We start from the raw sequence: 20,853 nt of genomic DNA, 5'->3' as shown, positions 1-20,853 counted from the left end.
GGGCAAGGGCAAACTATTTATTAAAAGATCTTTTTCTCTTATGCTAGTACTGAGATCAGGGGTATGAACGCACAGAAAACACTGGCTCTGTAGCCCATCATTCTATACATCTATCCCTATTCAAACCTCTTACTCATTCCTCCAAACTCTGATTCCCTGCTGCTATACCAAACAACGAACAAAGAAAAAAGTAATTATGCCTTTGCCCTCAAGGAGTTTCCAGTCCAAGAGATACACTAACATAGGACCTAAAAATGTTAATTTTGTCACTAGCTGTGGCCGTGGAAGAATCGTAAAACCCCACCAGGACTAGATGGTCTCTCAAGTTCTTCTTCAGTTCTATAATTCCTTTACATTTATCACTGAATATATAATAGCATCAAGAAATCCTTCTAAGTAATAGGACCCCAAAGTACATGTGATGGGAAAATAAGTATATAAAGAGGACACTCACTTGTATAGTTCCTTTCAACTGGTGTAATTGGGATAGTTTCCAGAGCCTTTTCCAGAAAGTCTAATAGGCAGGGACTAATAACCATTTCTTCTGGCAATGACTGAAGTGCTACCCAGGCATATAACTTGGCTGTTTTTACTCCTCCACTTCCTTTTCCTTTGGCTAGAACATTTAAGGGTGTGAAGTGAATTTAATAGTTTCCATAAAACATACAATAATTTTGTGAGAAATGAGAATTATATGACAGTTTAATCACAGGAAACACCTCTTATTTAAAACCATAAAAGAATGCAATAAAAATAGGTTGAAAGAAATCATAAATTATTGTTAGAATACAAAGATAATCAATGATGTATATAAAAGTACAACAGTTATTCCTATTTGCTCTAGGTAACAAATTTTGGTTCAATTTTTCAAGTTTATACTTTGCTAACTCTCTCATTAGTATTATTTTAGCATTTAATCTCTCATTTAGTATTATTTTGTCCACTTGAGGAGTAAGATGTAGACAATTTTGACTAATGACATTCTGTGGCAAGTTGAGGAAAAACATCATTGTTTTTAGGTTTTCCTGTGTTCTTGCTGTTCTTACCTTGTATGCATTTATAATGCCTCCTTACATGGGCTGCATCTCTCTTTCCTTCTACCTGACTAAGTATTTCCACATCAGTAGAATGGTTATAATAGCTAACTAATATTTAGCTAACTTTGGCTTAGGTTTCCAACTCCAGCATGTATTAGCTTGTAAAAGTAGGAAAGAAATGCAACTTCTGTGAGCTTTAAATTTCATATATAAAATGGGGACAATATTGATAATATCTGCCTTGCACTTAATGGACATACATGTGTCTTGTCAATTTAAAAGTGATCTAGGGACTTACCCAGTGGTCCACTGGTAAAGAATCTGCCTTCCAACGTAGGGGATATGGCTTCAATCCCTGGTCAGGGAACTAAGATCCCACATGCTGTGGGGCAACTAAGCCCACACACTGCAACTACTGAGCCCGTGTGCCGCAACTACAGAGCACATGCACTCTGGAGCCCACGCGCCACAACTAGAGACAAGCCCATGCCTCGCAACGAGAGATCCCATGTGCCACAACTAAGACCCAACGCAGAGAGCAGAAGCAAGAATAACTACAATCCTGCAGCCTGTGGAACAAAAACGACATTCACAGAAAGACAAGATGAAAAGGCAGAAGGCTATGTACCAGATGAAGGAACAAGACAAAACCCCAGAAAAACAACTAAATGAAGTGGAGACAGGCAACCTTCCAGAAAAAGAATTCAGAATAATGATAGTGAAGATGATCTAGGACCTCAGAAAAAGAATGGAGGCAAAGATCGAGAAGATGCAAGAGATGTTTAAAAAAGACCTAGAAGAATTAAAGAACAAACAAACAGAGATGAACAATACAATAACTGAAATGAAAACTACACTAGAAGGAATCAATAGGAGAATAACTCAGGCAGAAGAACGGATAAGTGACCTGGAAGATAGAATGGTGGCATTCACTGCTGCAGAACAGAATAAAGAAAAAAGAATGAAAAGAAATGAAGACAGCCTAAGAGACCTCTGGGACAACATTAAACGCAACACCATTCACATTACAGGGGTCCCAGAAGGAGAAGAGAGAGAGAAAGGACCCGAGAAAATATGTGAAGAGATTATAGTCGAAAACTTCCCTAACATGGGAAAGGAAATAGCCACCCAAGTCCAGGAAGCGCAGACAGTCCCATACAGGATAAACCCAAGGAGAAACACGTCGAGACACATAGTAATCAAATTGGCAAAAATTAAAGACAAAGAAAAATTATTAAAAGCAGCAAGGGAAAAACAACAAATAACATACAAGGTTAGCTGATTTCTCAGCAGAAACTCTACAAGCCAGAAGGGAGTGGCATGATATACTTAAAGTGATTAAATGGAAAAACCTACAACCAAGATTACTCTACCCAGCAAGGATCTCATTCAGATTCGATGGAGAAATCAAAAGCTTTACAGACAAGCAAAAGCTAAGAGAATTCAGCACCACCAAACCAGCTCTACAACAAATGCTAAAGGAACTACTCTAAGTGGGAAACAAAAGAGAAGAAAGGACCTACAAAAACAAACCCAAAACATTTAGAAAATGGTAGTAGGAACATACATATCAATAATTACCCTAAACCTGAATGGATTAAATGCTCCAACCAAAAGACACAGGCTTGCTGAATGGATACAAAAACAAGACCCATATATATGCTGTCTACAAGAGACCCACTTCAGACCTAGGGACACATTCAGACTGAAAGTGAGGGGATGGAAAAAGATATTCCATGCAAATGGAAATCAAAAGAAAGCTGGAGCAGCAATACTCATATCAGATAAAATAGACTTTAAAATAAAGAATGTTACAAGAGACAAGGAAGGACACTACACAATGATCAGGGTATCAATCCAAGAAGAAGATATAACAATTATATGTGCACCCAACATAGGAGCACCTCAATACATAAGGCAACTGATAACAGCTATAAAAGAGGAAATTGACAGTAACACAATAATAGTGGGGGACTTTAACACCTCACTTACACCAATGGACAGATCATCCAAACAGAAAATTAATAAGGAAACCCAAGCTTTAATTGACATGACAGACCAGATAGATTTAATTGATATTTATAGGACATTCCATCCAAAAACAGCAGATTACACTTTCTTCTCAAATGCGCACGGAACATTCTCCAAGATAGATCACATCTTGGGTCACAAATCAAGCCTCAGTAAATTTAAGAAAATTAAAATCATATCAAGCATCTTTTCTGACCACAACGCTATGAGAGTAGAAATGAATTACAGGGAAAAAAATGTAAAAAACACAAACACATGGAGGCTAAACAATATGTTACTAAATAACCAAGAGATCACTGAAGAAATCAAAGAGGAAATCAAAAAATATCTAGAGATAAATGACAATGAAAACACGATGATCCAAAACCTATGGGATGCAGCAAAAGCAGTTCTAAGAGGGAAGTTTATAGCAATACAAGCCTACCTCAAGAAACAAGAAAAATCTCAAAGAATCTAACCTTACACCTAAAGGAACTAGAGAAAGAAGAGCAAACAAAGCCCAAACTTAGCAGAAGGAAAGAAATCATAAAGATCAGAGCAGAAATCAATGAAATAGAAACAAAGAAAACAATAGCAAAGATCAATAAAACTAAAAGCTGGTTCTTTGAGAAGATAAAATTGATAAACCATTAGCAACATTCATCAAGAAAAAGAGGGAGAGGACTCAATAAAATTAGAAATGAAAAAGAAGTTACAACAGACACTGCAGAAATACAAAGCATCCTAAGAGACTACTACAAGCAACTCTATGCCAATAAAATGGACAACCTGGAAGAAATGGACAAATTCTTAGAAAGGTATAACCTTCCAAGACTGAACCAGGAAGAAACAGAAAATATGAACAGACCGATCACAAGTAATGAAATTGAAACTGTGATTAAAAATCTTCCAACAAACAAAAGTCCAGGACCAGATGGCTTCACAGGTGAATTCTATCAAACATTTAGAGAAGAGCTAACACCCATCCTTCACAAACTCTTCCAAAAAACTGCAGAGGAAGCAACACTCCCAAACACATTCTATGAGGCCACCATCACCCTGATACCAAAACCAGCCAAAATAAAAAAATAAAAAAGACCCAACACAGCCAAACATAAATTAAAAAATATATAAAAGTGATCTAAAAATGTTAGTCATTATTATCACGATTACTGGCTACTTTAAAAGATTTATCAAGTTCCATCTCTCAAATAAAGATTTTTCAAATAATTCTTGTCCAGTCCAATATTTCCTTTTTTGGATATTCTACTTTATATATATAAGGTATTATTCACATGGTATAGTAGCCAGATTCCAAGATAACTTCCAATAGTCCTTTCCTCCTGGTATTCACGCCCTTGTGTAGTTCCCTCCCACACTGAATAAGGCTCACCTGTATGATCAATTAGACATTGTGGAAGTGATGTTACATGACTTCTGAGACTAAGCCATAAAAGATATTGCAGCTTCAGCCATGTTCTCTTTTGGATCACTCCTTTTGAGGGAATGTCAGCTGCCATGTCCTGAGAACACTCAGGGACCCCAGTGGAGAGACCCATGTGGGGAGAAACTAAAGCACCAGCTTGCCAGCCATGTGAATGGGATACAATGGAAGCAGATTTCCAGACCCAGTCAGGCATTTGGATGACTGCAGCCCTAGCCAACATCCTGACTGTAGCTTCATAAAAGACTGTGAAGTTAGATTCACCCTGCCAAACTGCTCCTGAATTTCTGATCCACAGAAGGTGTGTTTGAGATTTTAAGCCACTAAATTTGTGATAATTTGTTATGCAATAATAGATAATTAATAAATGTGGTTAAGTCCAGTGTACTCTGTCTTAAATGTATAACTTTGATGTTTCCATCTAGATCATAAGCTCCCAGATATAACTTTGATGTTTCCATCTAGATCATAAGCTCCCAGATTTGAACTACATTAAGACTTTTCTAAATATATATAGATCTAAAAAATTAAGTAAACTTTAAGTATATTAAGTTTATTTTAACAACTGATATTCTAAGGTAATATCAGTTTGAGAACTAGGCAAAAGTAGTTGGCCAACACTTCCACATATGAACTTTGTACAGTTGTTACTGATAAGTCTAAGTCCTTTCTTAAACGTGAATTTGAAAGAAAGTCTCAAAAGAGCAAGTAGGTGATGACTAAAACTTAATTTATGAAAAAAATTAAAATAAAGTATATTTTCCGTAAATACCTGAGGGAATAGGCGGGGGCTGGGGGGGAAGTAAGGTGTGAGTCTTGCTCTGGGCAGTGCAAGGTAAAGGAGGAGGAGGAGATGTCGCACTATCTTTCACACCGTACAGCTTGGACTCTTTAGACAGTGTTCTTGGCAAGGAAGATCCTCTGGAGGCATTAGGTGATTCGGTCTTTAGAGTCTTGGAATTATAATGCAACTGTATTGAAACAAATAAACTTTCAAAATTAAAATTATGCAGATGAGGGAAACCAAGAAATGTACAAAAATGTGGCAGAAAGAACACTGGTTCAGGAGCCAGAAGATTTTACAAGTTAGCTTTGTGATCCCGGCAAGTTCCTTATTAGCTTTATCTCATTTTTAAAGTTAAAAAGGGTCATCCCAGATAATATTTTAAGTTCTTTCTAGCTTAACATCCTAGCTTAATAATTCTAGAATCTAAAAGAGTTGCAATAGGCAAGGTTTAGCAAATACATTGTGAATATCAATGTTTAAAAAAGAAAATTAACTTTTCTGTCAAAATTTCGTGGAAAAAGGGGCAACCTGCAGTTTAGAAGGTCTCATGTTCAGAATATGGCTATATTAGAGAAAAACTTCAGAAGGCCTCGTTTTAATATAATTGGTAAAGGAAGAATATATATGATAGAAAATAAACATGGCTACTAATAATCTAATCCCTAATCCTAGACATTTAGGTTTTTACCTTTACATCAACTCCAGGAATGTAAAATACTGTTGTTTCTAAGTCACTAGGCTTTGTCTGTAGAGATGATGGCACTTTCTTGCCAGTCATTAAATGCGTGGTGGAAGCATAATTAGTTTGAAACTTCTTCTTTTTCGAAGGAGAATCTTGATCTAAACTCCTGGAACTTCTGTCATAACTCCTATAAATAGAAAAATGTTTTATCTTTTTGAAAGACATTTATTTCCTTTTATTTTGTTTAAAAGCAAACTTTTATTTATATAGTAAATGAAATGTAATCCTTTATTAATAAGGTTGAAAAAGTGAAGCTCATCAGTGTCTCTAGTGAAACCGGTTAATCCTTGCATGGATGAGGTTTATGTTGTATGTTCCACAACTACACAAGGCAGTTATTCTTTCCCGAGATCACAGCTGTTTCACATGAACACAAAAGGTTGAACCAAATGAAACTGCCCTTTACATAGGTAAATATAGCTGAGTACCAGCAATTTAGTTTGGTTTACTGCGGTTCAACCAAAAATAAATTAACAGTCGTTCTTTTTATCACCACTATTACATTTGTAAGAATTTAACTGTTTAGAGTGCCTTTTTACCTTCTCATTTTATAAAAAGCTTCATTAGACAAAGAGACATTTAAAAATCTTTTATTATAGAAAATTTCGAACATACAGAAAGTAAATGGAACAGCAGAATGAACTCCCACGGGCCCATCTCCCAGCTTCAGCATTTGTCAGCATTCTGCCTACTTGTTTTATCTACATTTCCACCCACTCCTTACTCATTCACTCAATTATTAATATTACTGTTTTCCTATAATTCTTTTTTAGATTAGGAAGGAAAAGCAAAACAAATTCAAAGAACAAAATAATCTAACCCTACGCCTGTTTATACCACTATTTCGTCAATGATGGAAACAAATGGTAAAGCTGCAGTTATAGCCTGAACAACATTCCAGTTTACTGAGGTCTCTGTGCAGCTGTTTCCCAATCTTTCTTATTTCTTTATGTCATCAAACTTTCAATAACAAGATATCTTTAAGTATTGTACTGTTCTTTGAAACAGAAATGTGCACAATGATGAGAGACTGAGAAATTCATGCTTATTTAAAGAATTCCAAGGATATAACTATTTTAATTAACAAATTTGCTAGAATCTAAATCAGACGTCCATTTCTAATCACCAGAAAATATTATACACTTGTTTAAAGAAAACAGTATGTTATACAAATAAACACTCAAACATGCTAATTATAGTAAAATATACTCTTTAAATCTGCATTTTGGGATGTGGTGGGAAATGTTTGTTACAATTAATGATATATAAATAGTAGTTCTAACAAATGAAGTTACTTGTACACCTTTCTGACCAATATCTTACCTTCTCAAGCTTATATCATCATGTTCTTGTAGAAGGGTGGTTGGGTGGAGCACACATTTTCCACTATCAATTTCAACTCGTATATCAAGTTCAAAGTCAATATTTCTCTCTGTAGCTGTGCCACTAAGACTTCTGTTGGCTGGGGCTGTTGGCCAGCGTTCTGTAAATAGCTGATGAACAGCAGCAAAGCCTGTTGCTTTTTTACGAGATGTATGTCTAGAGAAAGAACAACTGGTGATTACATTGTAGTAAACTGGGAAGAGTTTTCAACAAACTATTTTCCAACATGTTATGTGAGCAGTAGTCTGTAAATAAATTTCACTATTTTATAAATTCACACAAATTACCCAACTGGCTCCTACTAATTGAAGTTTTTCTTAAGTTTAATGGAGTCACATTTTATTCAACAACTATGTACTGAGTAACTGTCATGTGTCAGGCAATGTTCTCAGTGCTCAGGACACAGGCACAAGCACTGATATTAAGGAGTCTGAATATCAGTGTATGACCTACATTCTACAACTTGGAGGAGATTTCATTTTTGCAAATTGTAAAATTTAAAATGCTACTTTCTAGATTTTATTAAAAGACATAAAGACGGAAAGAAAAAAAATAATGCCATATGGAGCTAAATTATATTAGTAAACCATGGATACATCTCCTAGTCTCACTCTGGGTGGGCACGTTAAGATTTTCTTTTTTCTGTAAAAATTAACAGTTATATAATGCTTTAAGCTCAGTTCTAGATTCTAAAATACTGCCTAAGGATCTTAAAGCTACTCACGAGGGTTTCCTGTAAATATAGAACCTTTCCCTCTCATGGTCTTCATCCTTTTCATCCTTCTCGGAATCTTCACTGGTAGAAGACAAACTGTCATCCCGTCGGCCCTCCTCAGGTTGGAAAGAAATGCCTGGTGAAAGGCCTCCTGGAGTTTTGGGAGAACTGAACACGGAATATGATCCTTCACTATTTGAGGAGTAATGGGATGGACCTTCAATGGTTACTGACAAAAGATCCAGTTCTGTCTCCTCTGGAAACTGAATGTAAAGAGAAAAAATATGAATCAGGTTCACATTATAAACCTCTTTTCCCTTAAAAAAAAAAAAAGAAAAAGAAAAAATATACATTTAAGCGTCTGAAATTTCTCTCAAAATTGAATTTCCTCACGCTGAACTGAAAGATCAGCTTTACAAACATATGAAATGATACACCAAAGAAGGAAGCAGAAGTTCAAACCACAGAAAGTCATATCACTGACTCACTAAAAATTAGAGTGAAATTTTACTTTATATAAGCATATATCATCATGTTAATTAGTACATACTGTAATTCTTTAAAGCATGGGTTAATCATGCTGTGGAGACAAAAGAAACAATATGATTAACTTTAAATTAGAAGGGCAAGAGAGCAATTAATGATGGAAGAGGATGCAAGTGTCAGTACAGAATGTACTTTGTGCTTCCAGAATACTTTCTGTGGATACATCTTTTTAAAATGGGCCCCTACTAAGCTGAAGAAAGATGTGTAAATAGTTATATAATTAAATAGCAATCAATCAAACTTAAGAATTCTGTATTTTAAGGCAAATACTTTGTGTAATAAGTACAATGTCACTCACTGAGGATTGTATCAGGAGACCACTGCATTTAAGTAGGTCAAAAAAAGAACAAAAAACAAACTTCTATGACCTTATTTTGATTCCCAGTTTTGAGATTTGCTCACATATCCTTTGAGGGAATGTGATAAGCCTTTGTAAAGTGTAATGTGCAAGGTACATTGATATTACTATAAGATACATAGTGAAATCCTATAATCAAAATTTCAAACATTTGCAGAATCTAGATTTTCTTCACTTTTTAAAAAATAACATATCATTTAGTAAGTAAGTCAGATTTTATCAGAAAATCTTCAACTTTTAAAGCTGTGGTAAGAGTTTATGTAGATAAATATCCCTTTGTTTATATTTATTTTCTATTTAACCATGCCTTAATGATCTATTCTGTAATTCATGATTTTTATACACTATTTTTTATAAACAGCATATACTGCTATTTAAAAATCGGACTTGAATCATTCGAATATTAATGCCTTTAAGAATAACTCAATCATTTCACAGTATATACATATATCAAATAATTATGTTGTATACCTGAAAATAATGTTATATGTCAATTATCTCGATTTTAAAAATACAGGAAAAAAAAATCAATTAGTAGAATCCATTCAATTCACTGTAAAGGACAGTATTTCCAAGTTCATTTTTAGAAAAAAGGACATGTCTGTCAAGCTCATTCTATTACAACCTAATAGTTCTAAAACAAAATTCGGCTTGACTAAATTCAGTGTAACTACGGGATATATATTGAGACTATCTTAAAAGAGTGGGAGATGGGAAACAAATGTGGAATAAGTTCCAATTTTTAAATGTAACTTGACAGAAAATTTCTAGACAATGATTTATATACCTACTATACAGATACAATTTTAAAATTAAATTTTACTCTTATAACTTATATTTAGGGAAAATATGTAGCTTATAAAGGTGTTAACTTATAAGTGATTGTGTAGCACATTTTCCACACTGTTTTGAACATAATTTTTAATAGATTGCTTTTATACATGCTTTTTTTATACTAGTGACTGAAAATAAATAACACTCAATGATTAATTTGTTGTTCTGTTGATTCTAGTTTGAATTAGGTAACTAATTTTTTCTTAAAGAAAAGATTCATTTTGTGTTTGAGTGTAGGGAAAAAGAGATTCACTTCGGGATTAGCAAATAACTGTAATATATTGCAGTTTTTGGTTTATGATTTTGTTGAGTTAATCTGGTGTGCTGATTTAGTCCTTCTTTAATTTTGGAGATTAAATAATTACTATTAAATTATAAGTGAGTATAGAAGTAAAATATATTCATGAAAAAGCTTAGGAAATATAAAGGATGAAAAAGAATTGAAACAATCTTAAACCTTTATGTAAAATATCTTCAAGGTCTGAGTTTAGTATGAAATTAGAGGAAGACATTTTGAAAGCAGATTTTCAGAGTGGTTACTTAGTTTTAAAGCAAAATTTATGTTGTTCTTAAAAAGTACCTGAAAATACCCTTCCCCAGGACAGCTGGACTGTGGTGTACTTCCCCATACCGTTTTTTTCAACTTAATTAAAATAATAAGAAAATTTATAAAAATTAATGAAAAATAAAAAACAATGATTTAAAAGTAAACAAAAAACAACAAACATTTTAACATTCATTTTAACATGCTATAAAATTAGAATACAACTTTGACGCTGACCTTTTTTACTACTAGTTTCTGATATTATCTCTATATATTCTGAACAAAAATACATAAACAATAAAATACATTAAGTAAAAACATTCCACATTTACATTTGTGTAAAATACCCAGTTTAATGCAGAGTCGAACTTGAAAGAAAAATTATTCAACAAAATGTTTCTACCTACAAGCAGTATGGGGTCTTTATTCTACATGCAAAACACTAACACCTGCGGCATGGCTCTCAATAGTGCTCTGCTATTTGGCAACGTACAGACACCTCAACCATCACAATCCACACTTTCACTGTAAGTAGGAACTACTATTTCTAAACTGCGTAACTACTATAATTTTGTAATTACTAAAAATTATTTAGCACTGTGTATCTCTAACAAATAGTATCTCTCTTACTGTATCTTGGATATTGAAAGTGACTCTGGGTCCAGGAGATGCTGCATCCACCCGGATTTCTGGGAGCTCCTCAGTTTCACCTACTCGAGAACTATAATAAAATATAAAGTTATAAAACATTAATATTCGTGTTCAAAAAAAACCCCTGGACGTTATAAAAGTCTGATTAATGACATTACCACTTTATTTCTAAATATTTACCTTATCCAAAGATTGAACTTTTGGTGTTCCATTTCTTAACCTTTAGCATCTCATAAAAAAAAAGTTCATTGCTTTAACACAAGATTTCCTAAAATTAAGCCTTATAAAAAAGAATTTATACTTACTTTATAGTGTTCATTTACTAGTAAATCTATATTTTTCTTCAATAATAAGTAAAATTTCCATTTTTCATATGTTAAATGTGTGTATAATCACACTTTCTAAAATGACAAATTTAGAGCTGCAGCTACTAACATGGAATATTCATTTCTTTGGATAGTGTATACGTTTACGCATAAACTTGTCTAAATAGCAGTGTACTTCATTACTAAAAAGCACACAATGACTTTTATAATATAAAAGTAGAGTATAAATGAGATAGAGGGATTCCTCAAACTTCTTAGTTTGACAGTATCCACTATTACTAGTTTTACTAATAAGGTCCATTTGCTACCTTAATTTTGTAATTTCCCCAATTAGAACACAATAAATAAGTAGTGACCTTTGGCAAAAGAGTCAGCAATTTTATTACTTGTTTCATTGGTTGAAATATATTACCTTGCCCTTTCCATTCGCTTAAGAGGTGGTCTTCCAGAAGCTGAAATGGTTTTTGATCGGCTGTAACTTGGTTTGTAACCCAAACCCCACTTATCCTTTAGGGAAGCAGCCTAATGAACGGGGATAGAAAAAGGGTGACTTTAGGCAGTTGTTTACTGTTGTAATATCTGACTTCAGGTAAAATATTCTGCTATTATAGAAGTTATCTTGTCTCCCCCAGGTCAATAACAAGTTATCTTAAATTGTGACTTTAAATGTCACTTAACAACACAGATGGATCAAAGTGCAGCAGGAATCAACTATTCTTAGTCCTAACGTCAATTAGGAAGGCTGTACAAGGAAAATAGGAGCCACCAGCTCGTTTGAGAGAAAAGATTGGGAGCAGGGATGAGGGGTACAGAAATAAGGGGAGAAATGAGGAAACAGTAAGAAAAGAAAGAAAATGAGAATTAAAAGGAAAGATTCTGGGAGAAACGTGAGGGGAGGGGGGAGAAGAGGAGATCAGGGAAGAGGGGGAGGGGGAGGGAGGGAGCAACCACTAATCATCCCGAGTACCCCCCAAGGGTACCCCTCCTGACAGAACTCTTTGTTACAGAAAAGGAAAGGAAGTGGTGACTGGAACACCCTCCTTGTCGCCAAATCCCTCTTCTTCAAATTTGTAGTTTGGGGGGGCTAGATAGTAAAAAGATTCTAATACAATGGAGACTTAGAAAGCAAGAGGACTAAAAGGGAATTGGGGGGAAATACCAAAGGAGAAAAATGTTAAGAACACAGATTTAATTTCAGTAATTTTCCTAATCCTCTCCACCTAGTTTTATTTTTAAGTTAATTGCCAATTCTAAACTAGCTTATAAACAGTATGGCAAGCAATATTTTCATTATGTTGCATGGCTGTGAGGTACATAGTGGCAAAACATTTAAACACAGAGTTATGCATTACAGAGCATCACTATCCATTTAGTACTATCAGAAGCCAGTGATGAATAAAGTTGAATTTTATTCCTAATTTAAATAAATAATTTAGAACACTATTCAAATGAGGTCTAGGACTTCGGTGGTGACCAAGGAAAGAAAGTTCAAGCCGATGAACTCTGGATCCCTGCAACCTTTCCACCTTTTCTCTAACCTCAACAGCTCTGATTTAACCAGTTTTTATGTATTGGGGTAACACCCCAAAACCATATTCTGGTTAAAAAAACTGGAGGGTTTTGCTGACTATATTTTTAAAAATTAGTTTTTCTACTAACAAGACCACCTTGACCCAAAGCAACCTACCTCCATTTGAATAAGTTTTAGAATTATTTTCTACTCTATTTTTCTAGTACATCTATCTATATATTTATTTCAAGTGTTCAGCAATTGGACTAAATCCCAGAATGTGGTAGAAAGTAAGGTCAAAGATAAACAACTTGTCCTTTAAGAGACTCAAATACTAGTAAGGGCAACTAAATATGCAAATAATAAAGGTAAGAATAAAGTGCTGACAGTATGTAGTGACTAAGAGTAAAATCTTCTGTGGAAAATGGGAGGGGTAGAATGGACATCTCAAAAAATTTCACATTTGAATTAGAGACAAAAAAGAAAGTATGACTTCATGAAAGGCAGACAGAACACAGTGGCTAAGGGCATAAACTGTAGAATTCCACTGTTTGGGTTTGAATCTTGGCTCCACTGGAATTACTGGCTGTATAACCTTGGTCAAATTGCTTGACCTCTCTGTGCCTCAGTTTCCTCATCTTTAAAATGGGGAAAATAATATAAGCTACCACATAGGGTTGTTGTAAAGATTTAATGGGTTACTGAATGTAAAGTGCTTTAAACAGTGCCTGGTACATAGTAGACATGAGATACACAAATCAAGTGTTATCACTAGCAATGGAGGAAGGAAGAGAACAACATAAGTATCATCATAAAATTTCATAAAGTGATAAAATGTTTACATAGTCTACTTTAATAAAATTCTCCTTAAATGTTTACTCACTCGCATACTGGACCTCCGTAATTTTTTACGAACATCTCTTCTAATATCATTCACAGCAACAGATTCTAATTGTTGATAACGTTGAATTTCCTGGTTTATGGTTCCTTCACTTGCACCTAGTTTTCTGGATAAAAAACAAATATGGCAGTTATTGTAATGAGGTAACAAAGTAAGAGTGATTTTTACTTGCTCCTTTTAAAATTCTCTATCAGAATATCAAAGATTATGTATGGACAGGCCAAAATCCTGCATAAACTTAATACTCGTATCTGGCAAACTGTAAAAAAAAAACTTTCTCTAATGTTTTAGGAAATGGTTCTTATCCATTTCTACATCAAGAGTCTCTGTGATAATCTCAGGAAAGCTATGGAACCACTTAGCAGAATAGTATCTGTATGTAATATTTTACATATAATTTAAGCCTCAGGTAAGATTTTAGGGGGGGGAAGTATATTTTGCTTCAAGTCAGTTTTCCCCTGATAACAAAACTCAAACTGTAATGTAAGTCAAGAGGAAAACGTGAATCACTGTATCATAACTGATTTTACAGACAAGTTTTTAGCAAATACCTTTCACTGTACAATGTATACATTTCTGTAAAATCCTCGAATGCAAAAAAACACAGATACAGGAGTACAAAGATTAGAAAAGATGAAGTATGTTTTCCACCTTTGGGGAAAACAAAAATTTCAGTTTGGCAAGAAGAATATTTAGTCTTACAGAGCAAGTATTACCTAGTCAGTACTATTTAGCAGGCTACAGATAAAGAAAAAAATGACTTCCGCCTACTCCCCCCTCTTGGCTCGCCCTACCCTCACCTCAGTTCTAGTGAACTGCTAATACAGGCAAGCAAAAAGCATGAAGTTTGAATTCAGACAAACACAGGTTCAAATTCCAATTCTTTAATCTCTCCGAGCCAGTTTTCTCATCTATAAAGTTTGGATAATGCCATCTAATCTCATAGAAATGTTGTGAGGATTAAATTGAGATAACACGTCAGAATCACAATAGGTACTTAACAAATTCTAAATTTTCTTCCTCTCTCAAAAATTTGCATTCCAAAAATACTGTTAGCAAAACACTCATATTTACATACGTATGTGAAGATACATGTATATACACGTAGAGATGCATATATGTGACATAAAGTCAGTCATAAACTTCTCAGAAATGGGGAGCTGTGATGAGCACTAGACTAACATTTCTAACTTTATCACTAATGAATATATGATCTCAGACAAATCACCAAACTTTTCTGGACCTTGGTGATCTCATTTATAAACTAAATGGGTTGTACTGGCCCCAATCCAGTTTCCTTCACATTTAAAATCTATTCTATTATTAGGGAATACTATACTAAATTAAAAATCATTATACATACTTAAGATCATCTATTACTTTGGCCTGTTCATTCAGTTCTCTGATATCCACTATACGCTTCATAATTTTTCTTCCTCTAAGTTCTCCTGGCTGGCTACAAGATGCTCCTTGTCTTCGATGATCTACAGCTTCCTGAAAAATCAAAAGCATGTCTGTCAGTAACACCCTCAGGTCACAAAGCAAATCTACCCTATCACAGAAATAACACCTTAAATCAAAGGAAGCATGCAAGAATCAAAGCCATCTATATTAAGTAAGATGATTGGAATTCTCCAGTGATTCAAACCCCTTCATTTTCATAAGGAATCCATTTAGTTGCTACCTACGTTTCCCCATGAGTGAGCTCTGCATGCTTTCAGATGGGACTGGCTAGACTGAGGGGAGGCCCACATCTCTGGGTTACACAGATACTCTGCAGGAACAGAATAGCGCTGATGTGGAGGCCTCAGGCCTAGGAGGTGATTTACAAGTCGTTGCCCAAAGGTGAGCTTGTGGCCATCTCCACTTACTGAACTTTCCTCTGAACTCTAAATGGTAAACAGTAATGTTAATTTTTAAAAAATTTCTTTCCAAGAACAAAACTATTTCATGATACAGTAGTTAAAAGATGTTTCAAAAAAATTTTTACGTTGATAATAGAATGAAAGCAGAGAGAAACTTTCTTTTTAACTAATAAATAATAAGTTTAACTAATAACTAATCAATCTGATACTATAGAATATGTACAGTATAAATGGAAATACACATTTTTAAAATGTATACTTTATTTTGTGTGGGTGCACTTTGCTTTTGACTTTCATTTTTGAACATCATTATTGAGATAATTCACGTGCCATAAAACTGACCCATTTAAAATGTATAATGGTTTATAGTGGTTTTTAGTATAGTCACAAAGTTGTGCAGCCATCATCAGAATCTATTTAGAACATTTTCACCGCCTCCCAAACAAAACCTCATAACATTAGCAGTCTCTTCCCATCCCCTCTCCCAACCCCCTAAACTCTCCCAGTCCTAGGCAACCACTGATCTACTTTCTGTCTCTACAGATCTGCTTGCACTTTGCTGTTACTGTTAACATGTTACCTGTAGGTTAAGGCACAAGTTGGTTGACAGCCGTTATGAAACAAGGAATTCAATTAAAAGACAATATTATGGAATTAAAAAAACAATATTATATAAATGTAGACACAGAGGACCACCACTCCCTTCCTTCCTCCACAATTAGCAACTACAGTAAATAACACTGACCTAATAATATCCCTTTCTCAGGGTAAAAGCCTGTCCTGAAAAAGTCTAACTGTGAGTTTACTTACAGTATGGATAGTGGGAGACATAGTGTCAACTTCATCTTCATCTGACAGGTCAGCTATGTTCACTGAATTTAGATCGGCAATGTCATCTGTGTCCTCCTCTCCTGTCAGTGTTGTAAGGGTATTGCCCAGAGCGTTAAGTCTTTTGCCAATGTTAGGATCCATGTGGACATCAATCCCACACATTTTCCACAATACATTGAGTGTCCAGGTTCCAGCACTACTACTTTCTGTTTAAATAAAGAAGTGACGTTTTTGGTTAAGTCTTGAGTATAGAAATTTAAATAATTCTACATTCAGGGAATAAAGTGGATGATGGCCCTGTGTAATAACTAATGTCTCTCACAGCTAGATCTGTCAGAAACATGAGACTATGGGATTGATTCCCCTATTGTATAGGGTGCACCTACTGTTCCTCTGTTTTCAGCACTCTTCTTTCCCCATGTGACCTATGAATTCCCTCCTCCCCTAGCCCCCTAGCTGATCTACCTTCCCATGACTATAGTAGGAGAACTGGCACAGCCCTCCCTCATTAGCCAGAATTAATTAGATGATTAGTCTGAGTAAGGGTCAAAGTTGGAAAACTAAGAATCCTTCCCTGGACTTGAGAAAAGACCGGTCCTTCTCTAGTGACTGAGGGGCGGGGAATGAGGCTCATGAGCTGCTCGCAGCCATGTTTCCTGCCATGTTTCAGGAGGTCAGCAGTAAGCACAAATGAAGCAGCCGGAGAGAAGCAAAGACAAGAGCTGGAAAGAGCCCTGGTGACAGCTGGGATCTTGTTTCCAGTAGTTCCTGAGGGCCCCTGAATTGACCTGGTTCCTTCTCTTCACTGAGATAGCCATTCCTAAGTTTAACTGTGATCTGCAAATGTTCTTTTAACAAGTTCCCCCTTTTAGTTAAGCCAGTTTGAGTATGTTGTTGTTGCTTATAAACAAGACCCCTGACAAAGACTTTTATGTGACCTTCCTCCCAATATGTATGTTTACCTCAGTTATCACCTTTTCCTTCTAACATTACTGCTGGAAATCTCCTAACCTTTTCAGTTCTCTGTGGGGACTGCAGGCCTTGCTATTTTCTGAGACAGTTTACTTAGGATGAGCACTGAGACTAGGTTTTGGAGGACAGGAGGAAGAGTAAGGAGGAAAGGAACTCTGCTCATTTAATCAGCTTCTCCCCTCTCAACATTTTAAGCGCTCTTAAATAAACATCTCCATTTATCTTACCCTAGTTTTATACCAGTAAAAATAATAAAAATTTACACTATGCTGTCATCTTAGTTAAGACAGATTATTACTTCTATGGTTATCTCCTAACCAGTTTCCTAGATTTTTCTCCTCTCTAATCCTTGAAAGTGTCCCTTTTGATACTGTCACATCTGCTTTCTTGCTCAAAAAAACTCAATGGCTTTCTCACTGTCCACCAAATGAAGTCCAAATTCCTTAATTTGGGATTTAAGATTTTTCTCATCTTATTTTCACATAACTCTATTCCAGCCAATTTGGACAACTCTAACTAGACACTGTGTTCTGACATCATGACAGGAATTATTCTCTCCGCCTGAATTTTCTCTATTCATATTTTCCAGTTTTTGCTTAAGAAACAATTTTATCCATCTTTCAAGTCCTTGTTTAAATGCTTTTTCTTCCATAAAGCTTTCTCTCATTCCAGTATCCTTTGAAATTTAGAAATTTTATCTCCCTCCTGTAAATTTCATTAGCAATTGGAATTTTATATATTTTTTGAACTTATCACTTATTGCAGTTTAGTTATGCTGCAGAGCTGTAACTACCTTATTAGAATTTAAACTTATATGGCATAGAAAGTATATCTTATTCATCTTTGTCTTTCCCAAAACATTTTGTAGTGTATCTTGTACACTGATGGTGTCTAATTAATTGTTAGATAAATAAAAATATGCTAATATTATTGCAAAATAGTTTTTAAAAATTAGGGAATACCAGAATGAGTTTAGTTAAAAGAGCCTCTAATATAAAGGCAGGAAAAATGGATAAAAAAAGCAGAATTCTACCAGATATATATAGCAAAATTAATACCAAAGGTGAACTTACCAGCAGCTGCTTGTCCTGTAGTCCTGGAACATACTTCATAGGTACCATCTGGAACTACACCTGCACAAAAATCAACCCCAAAATAAGTTTCAATAAAATTATGCTTGTGATTAAATATTACACTGCAATTTTTCTTCCAAAAATGATTACCTAAACAGGATTACTAGCCTCTCTAGGTTTCAGTTTCTTTTTTTAAAATTTAATTTATTAATTTATTTATTTTACACAGCAGGTTCTTATTAGTTATCTATCTGATACATCTTAGTGTATTAGGTTTCAGTTTCTAATCTGGAGAATGAAAGGGCTACCTTAGATGACTTATGATGTCTATGTCATATCTCACAATATTTTATTCTTATCGATTTAAGAACTAAACTGCATACACCTGAAACTAATAATATTGTAAATCAACCATACCTCAATAAAGAAAAAAAGATTTGACTCCAGTTTTATCTTTACATTCTGCATGTGATTTCCTTATCTGAGTGACAATACCTGGCCAACTCTGAAACTCTAGTTTCCAGATGCTATGACAATTTGTACCATCATGAGTGAATGGCACTTTGAGAATGCAAATAATTTTTAAATGATTTTTTGATAACTAAGAACTGCCACATTAGGTCACAGACATGATTCATCAACCTTGTCTTTTACTTTGACAAGGATCATTTTATGAGGGAAAAAAAAAAGATTGCCTGCCATGATGTCAACCTCATAAGGTCAGCCTCCTAAGGTCATGGACCTATCCCCAGAACATATCTAACTTTAACTTTGAAACATTTACTACTTCTTAGCTTTAATCAGATAATTTCAGCTTTTTTAAGAGGTTAATTAAATCAACAAAAGACATACCATCCTTGAAATAACTTTTAAACAAAGTAGAGCCTAAAGATAGAATTAAGACCCTTTCTCAGTAATCCTTAATGGAAACCAAATTTCAATCTAAACCTGACAGTATATATACCGTAAATAAAATGTCCTTTTGCAATTCATTCCATATTCTAAACTGGTATTCAAATGTTATGCAAATATGAGTTGTAGAAATACTACAATTTAGGGACTTCCCTGGTGGTCCAGTGGTTAAGACTCCACGCTCCCAATGCAGGGGGCCTGGGTTTGATCCCTGGTCAGGGAACTAGATCCCGCATGCCACAACTAAGACCCGGCACAGCCAAATAAATAAATTAATTAAAAAAAAAAAAGGAAATACTACAATTTATTTTGGGAGAAAGGGTCTATAAATGACAATTTCTATTATGTATTTTTTAAGATGGTGCCAATAACTTTAAAATCTAAATTATATTTTTGAACCATATGGTACTTGTGCCTCACATACAAATTATAAAAAAGAATTAGATCTTGTTTGGGGGTAAAAGATTGCCTAATTCACCTTTAATGTCATAGTTATAAATCAGAGCAAAAAAAACCTAGACTACCCTTTCAAATCTTAAGACTGCTAGAATGAAAAGAAAAGCTTCTGAAACTGGAGTAATAAAACTAAGGCCAAATGAAAGTAAGAAACAGTAAATTTAAAAAGGGTAGAAAACATCGGGGACTTCCAATCCCAAGAAGTGCTAGAGCATTTTTGAATATTAAGCTAAAAGAAGATTATATAAATTCATAGAATACAGAGGTATGATGAATTAATAAGGAACATTAAAATTCTTAGGAGTAGATCTGAATCCTGAAAGTGAGAAGTAGGAAACCAACTGGGCTCTTTCCCATTGTACCTGTCATCTCTGAGTTGGACCAACCAGAATCCAGGATGGCAGTATTCCTGCTGTGAAAACCAAAGGCTGCTACCCAGGTGTTAGCAGAAAGCTTGGAATTTTTCAAACTTCTAACGGTTTAGTTTTTCTAAATACATGTTAAAGAAAAGCGTCTAATCTTTACTATTTAAGGGGTCCATGGAACCCTTCCTATAGATTGTCCTAATTTTTATTGCACTTCCCCCCAAAATATTATCACCTAGAGAGGAAATTACACCACACTTTTTTTTTTTTTGGCCACGCCACTTGGCTTGCAGTCTTAATTCCCCAACCAGGGATAAAACCTGGGCCCCGCCAGTGAAAGCGCCAAGTCCTAACCACTGGACCACCAGGGAATTACCGACACAGGGCCATCTTTTTTCTAGGGCATGGTTTTTTTTTTTTTTAACATCTTTACTAGAGTATAATTGCTTTACAATGTTGTGTTAGTTTCTGCTGTATAACAAAGTAAATCAGCTATACGTATACATATATCCCCATATCTCCTCCCTCTTGCGTCTCCCTCCCACCCTCCCTATCCCACCCCGCTAGGTGGTCACAAAGCACCCAGCTGAT

General features: G+C 34.9%; 1 protein-coding gene across 3 annotated transcripts in view; it reads right to left on the bottom strand.

The window, feature by feature from the left end:
* BLTP1 (bridge-like lipid transfer protein family member 1) overlaps positions 1-20,853 on the bottom strand; it is a 208,272-nt gene that overhangs the window by 23,839 nt on the left and 163,580 nt on the right. Inside the window, exons 60-72 of one of the 3 annotated variants that reach the window (XM_027103636.1) lie at positions 18,530-18,589; positions 16,464-16,690; positions 15,477-15,677; positions 15,152-15,282; positions 13,771-13,894; positions 11,790-11,899; positions 11,031-11,121; positions 10,437-10,499; positions 8,128-8,381; positions 7,344-7,559; positions 5,967-6,147; positions 5,264-5,462; positions 455-616 (exon numbers count right to left, since the gene is read on the bottom strand). In XM_027103636.1, coding sequence (XP_026959437.1) covers positions 455-616; positions 5,264-5,462; positions 5,967-6,147; positions 7,344-7,559; positions 8,128-8,381; positions 10,437-10,499; positions 11,031-11,121; positions 11,790-11,899; positions 13,771-13,894; positions 15,152-15,282; positions 15,477-15,677; positions 16,464-16,690; positions 18,530-18,589 — 2,019 coding nt within the window. The remainder of the gene's footprint in view (positions 1-454; positions 617-5,263; positions 5,463-5,966; positions 6,148-7,343; positions 7,560-8,127; positions 8,382-10,436; positions 10,500-11,030; positions 11,122-11,789; positions 11,900-13,770; positions 13,895-15,151; positions 15,283-15,476; positions 15,678-16,463; positions 16,691-18,529; positions 18,590-20,853) is intronic. The other 2 variants (XM_027103637.1, XM_027103638.1) reach the window with 2 other exon arrangements.

This window comes from Aethalodelphis obliquidens, unplaced genomic scaffold, assembly GCF_003676395.1.
Source record: "Aethalodelphis obliquidens isolate GAN/ISIS:26980383/991018 unplaced genomic scaffold, ASM367639v1 scaffold6, whole genome shotgun sequence".
In the NCBI taxonomy this organism is placed as follows: Eukaryota; Metazoa; Chordata; class Mammalia; order Artiodactyla; family Delphinidae; genus Aethalodelphis; species Aethalodelphis obliquidens.
Note: the sequence above shows the minus strand (reverse complement) of the source record. Positions and strands in the feature narration are given on the sequence as shown.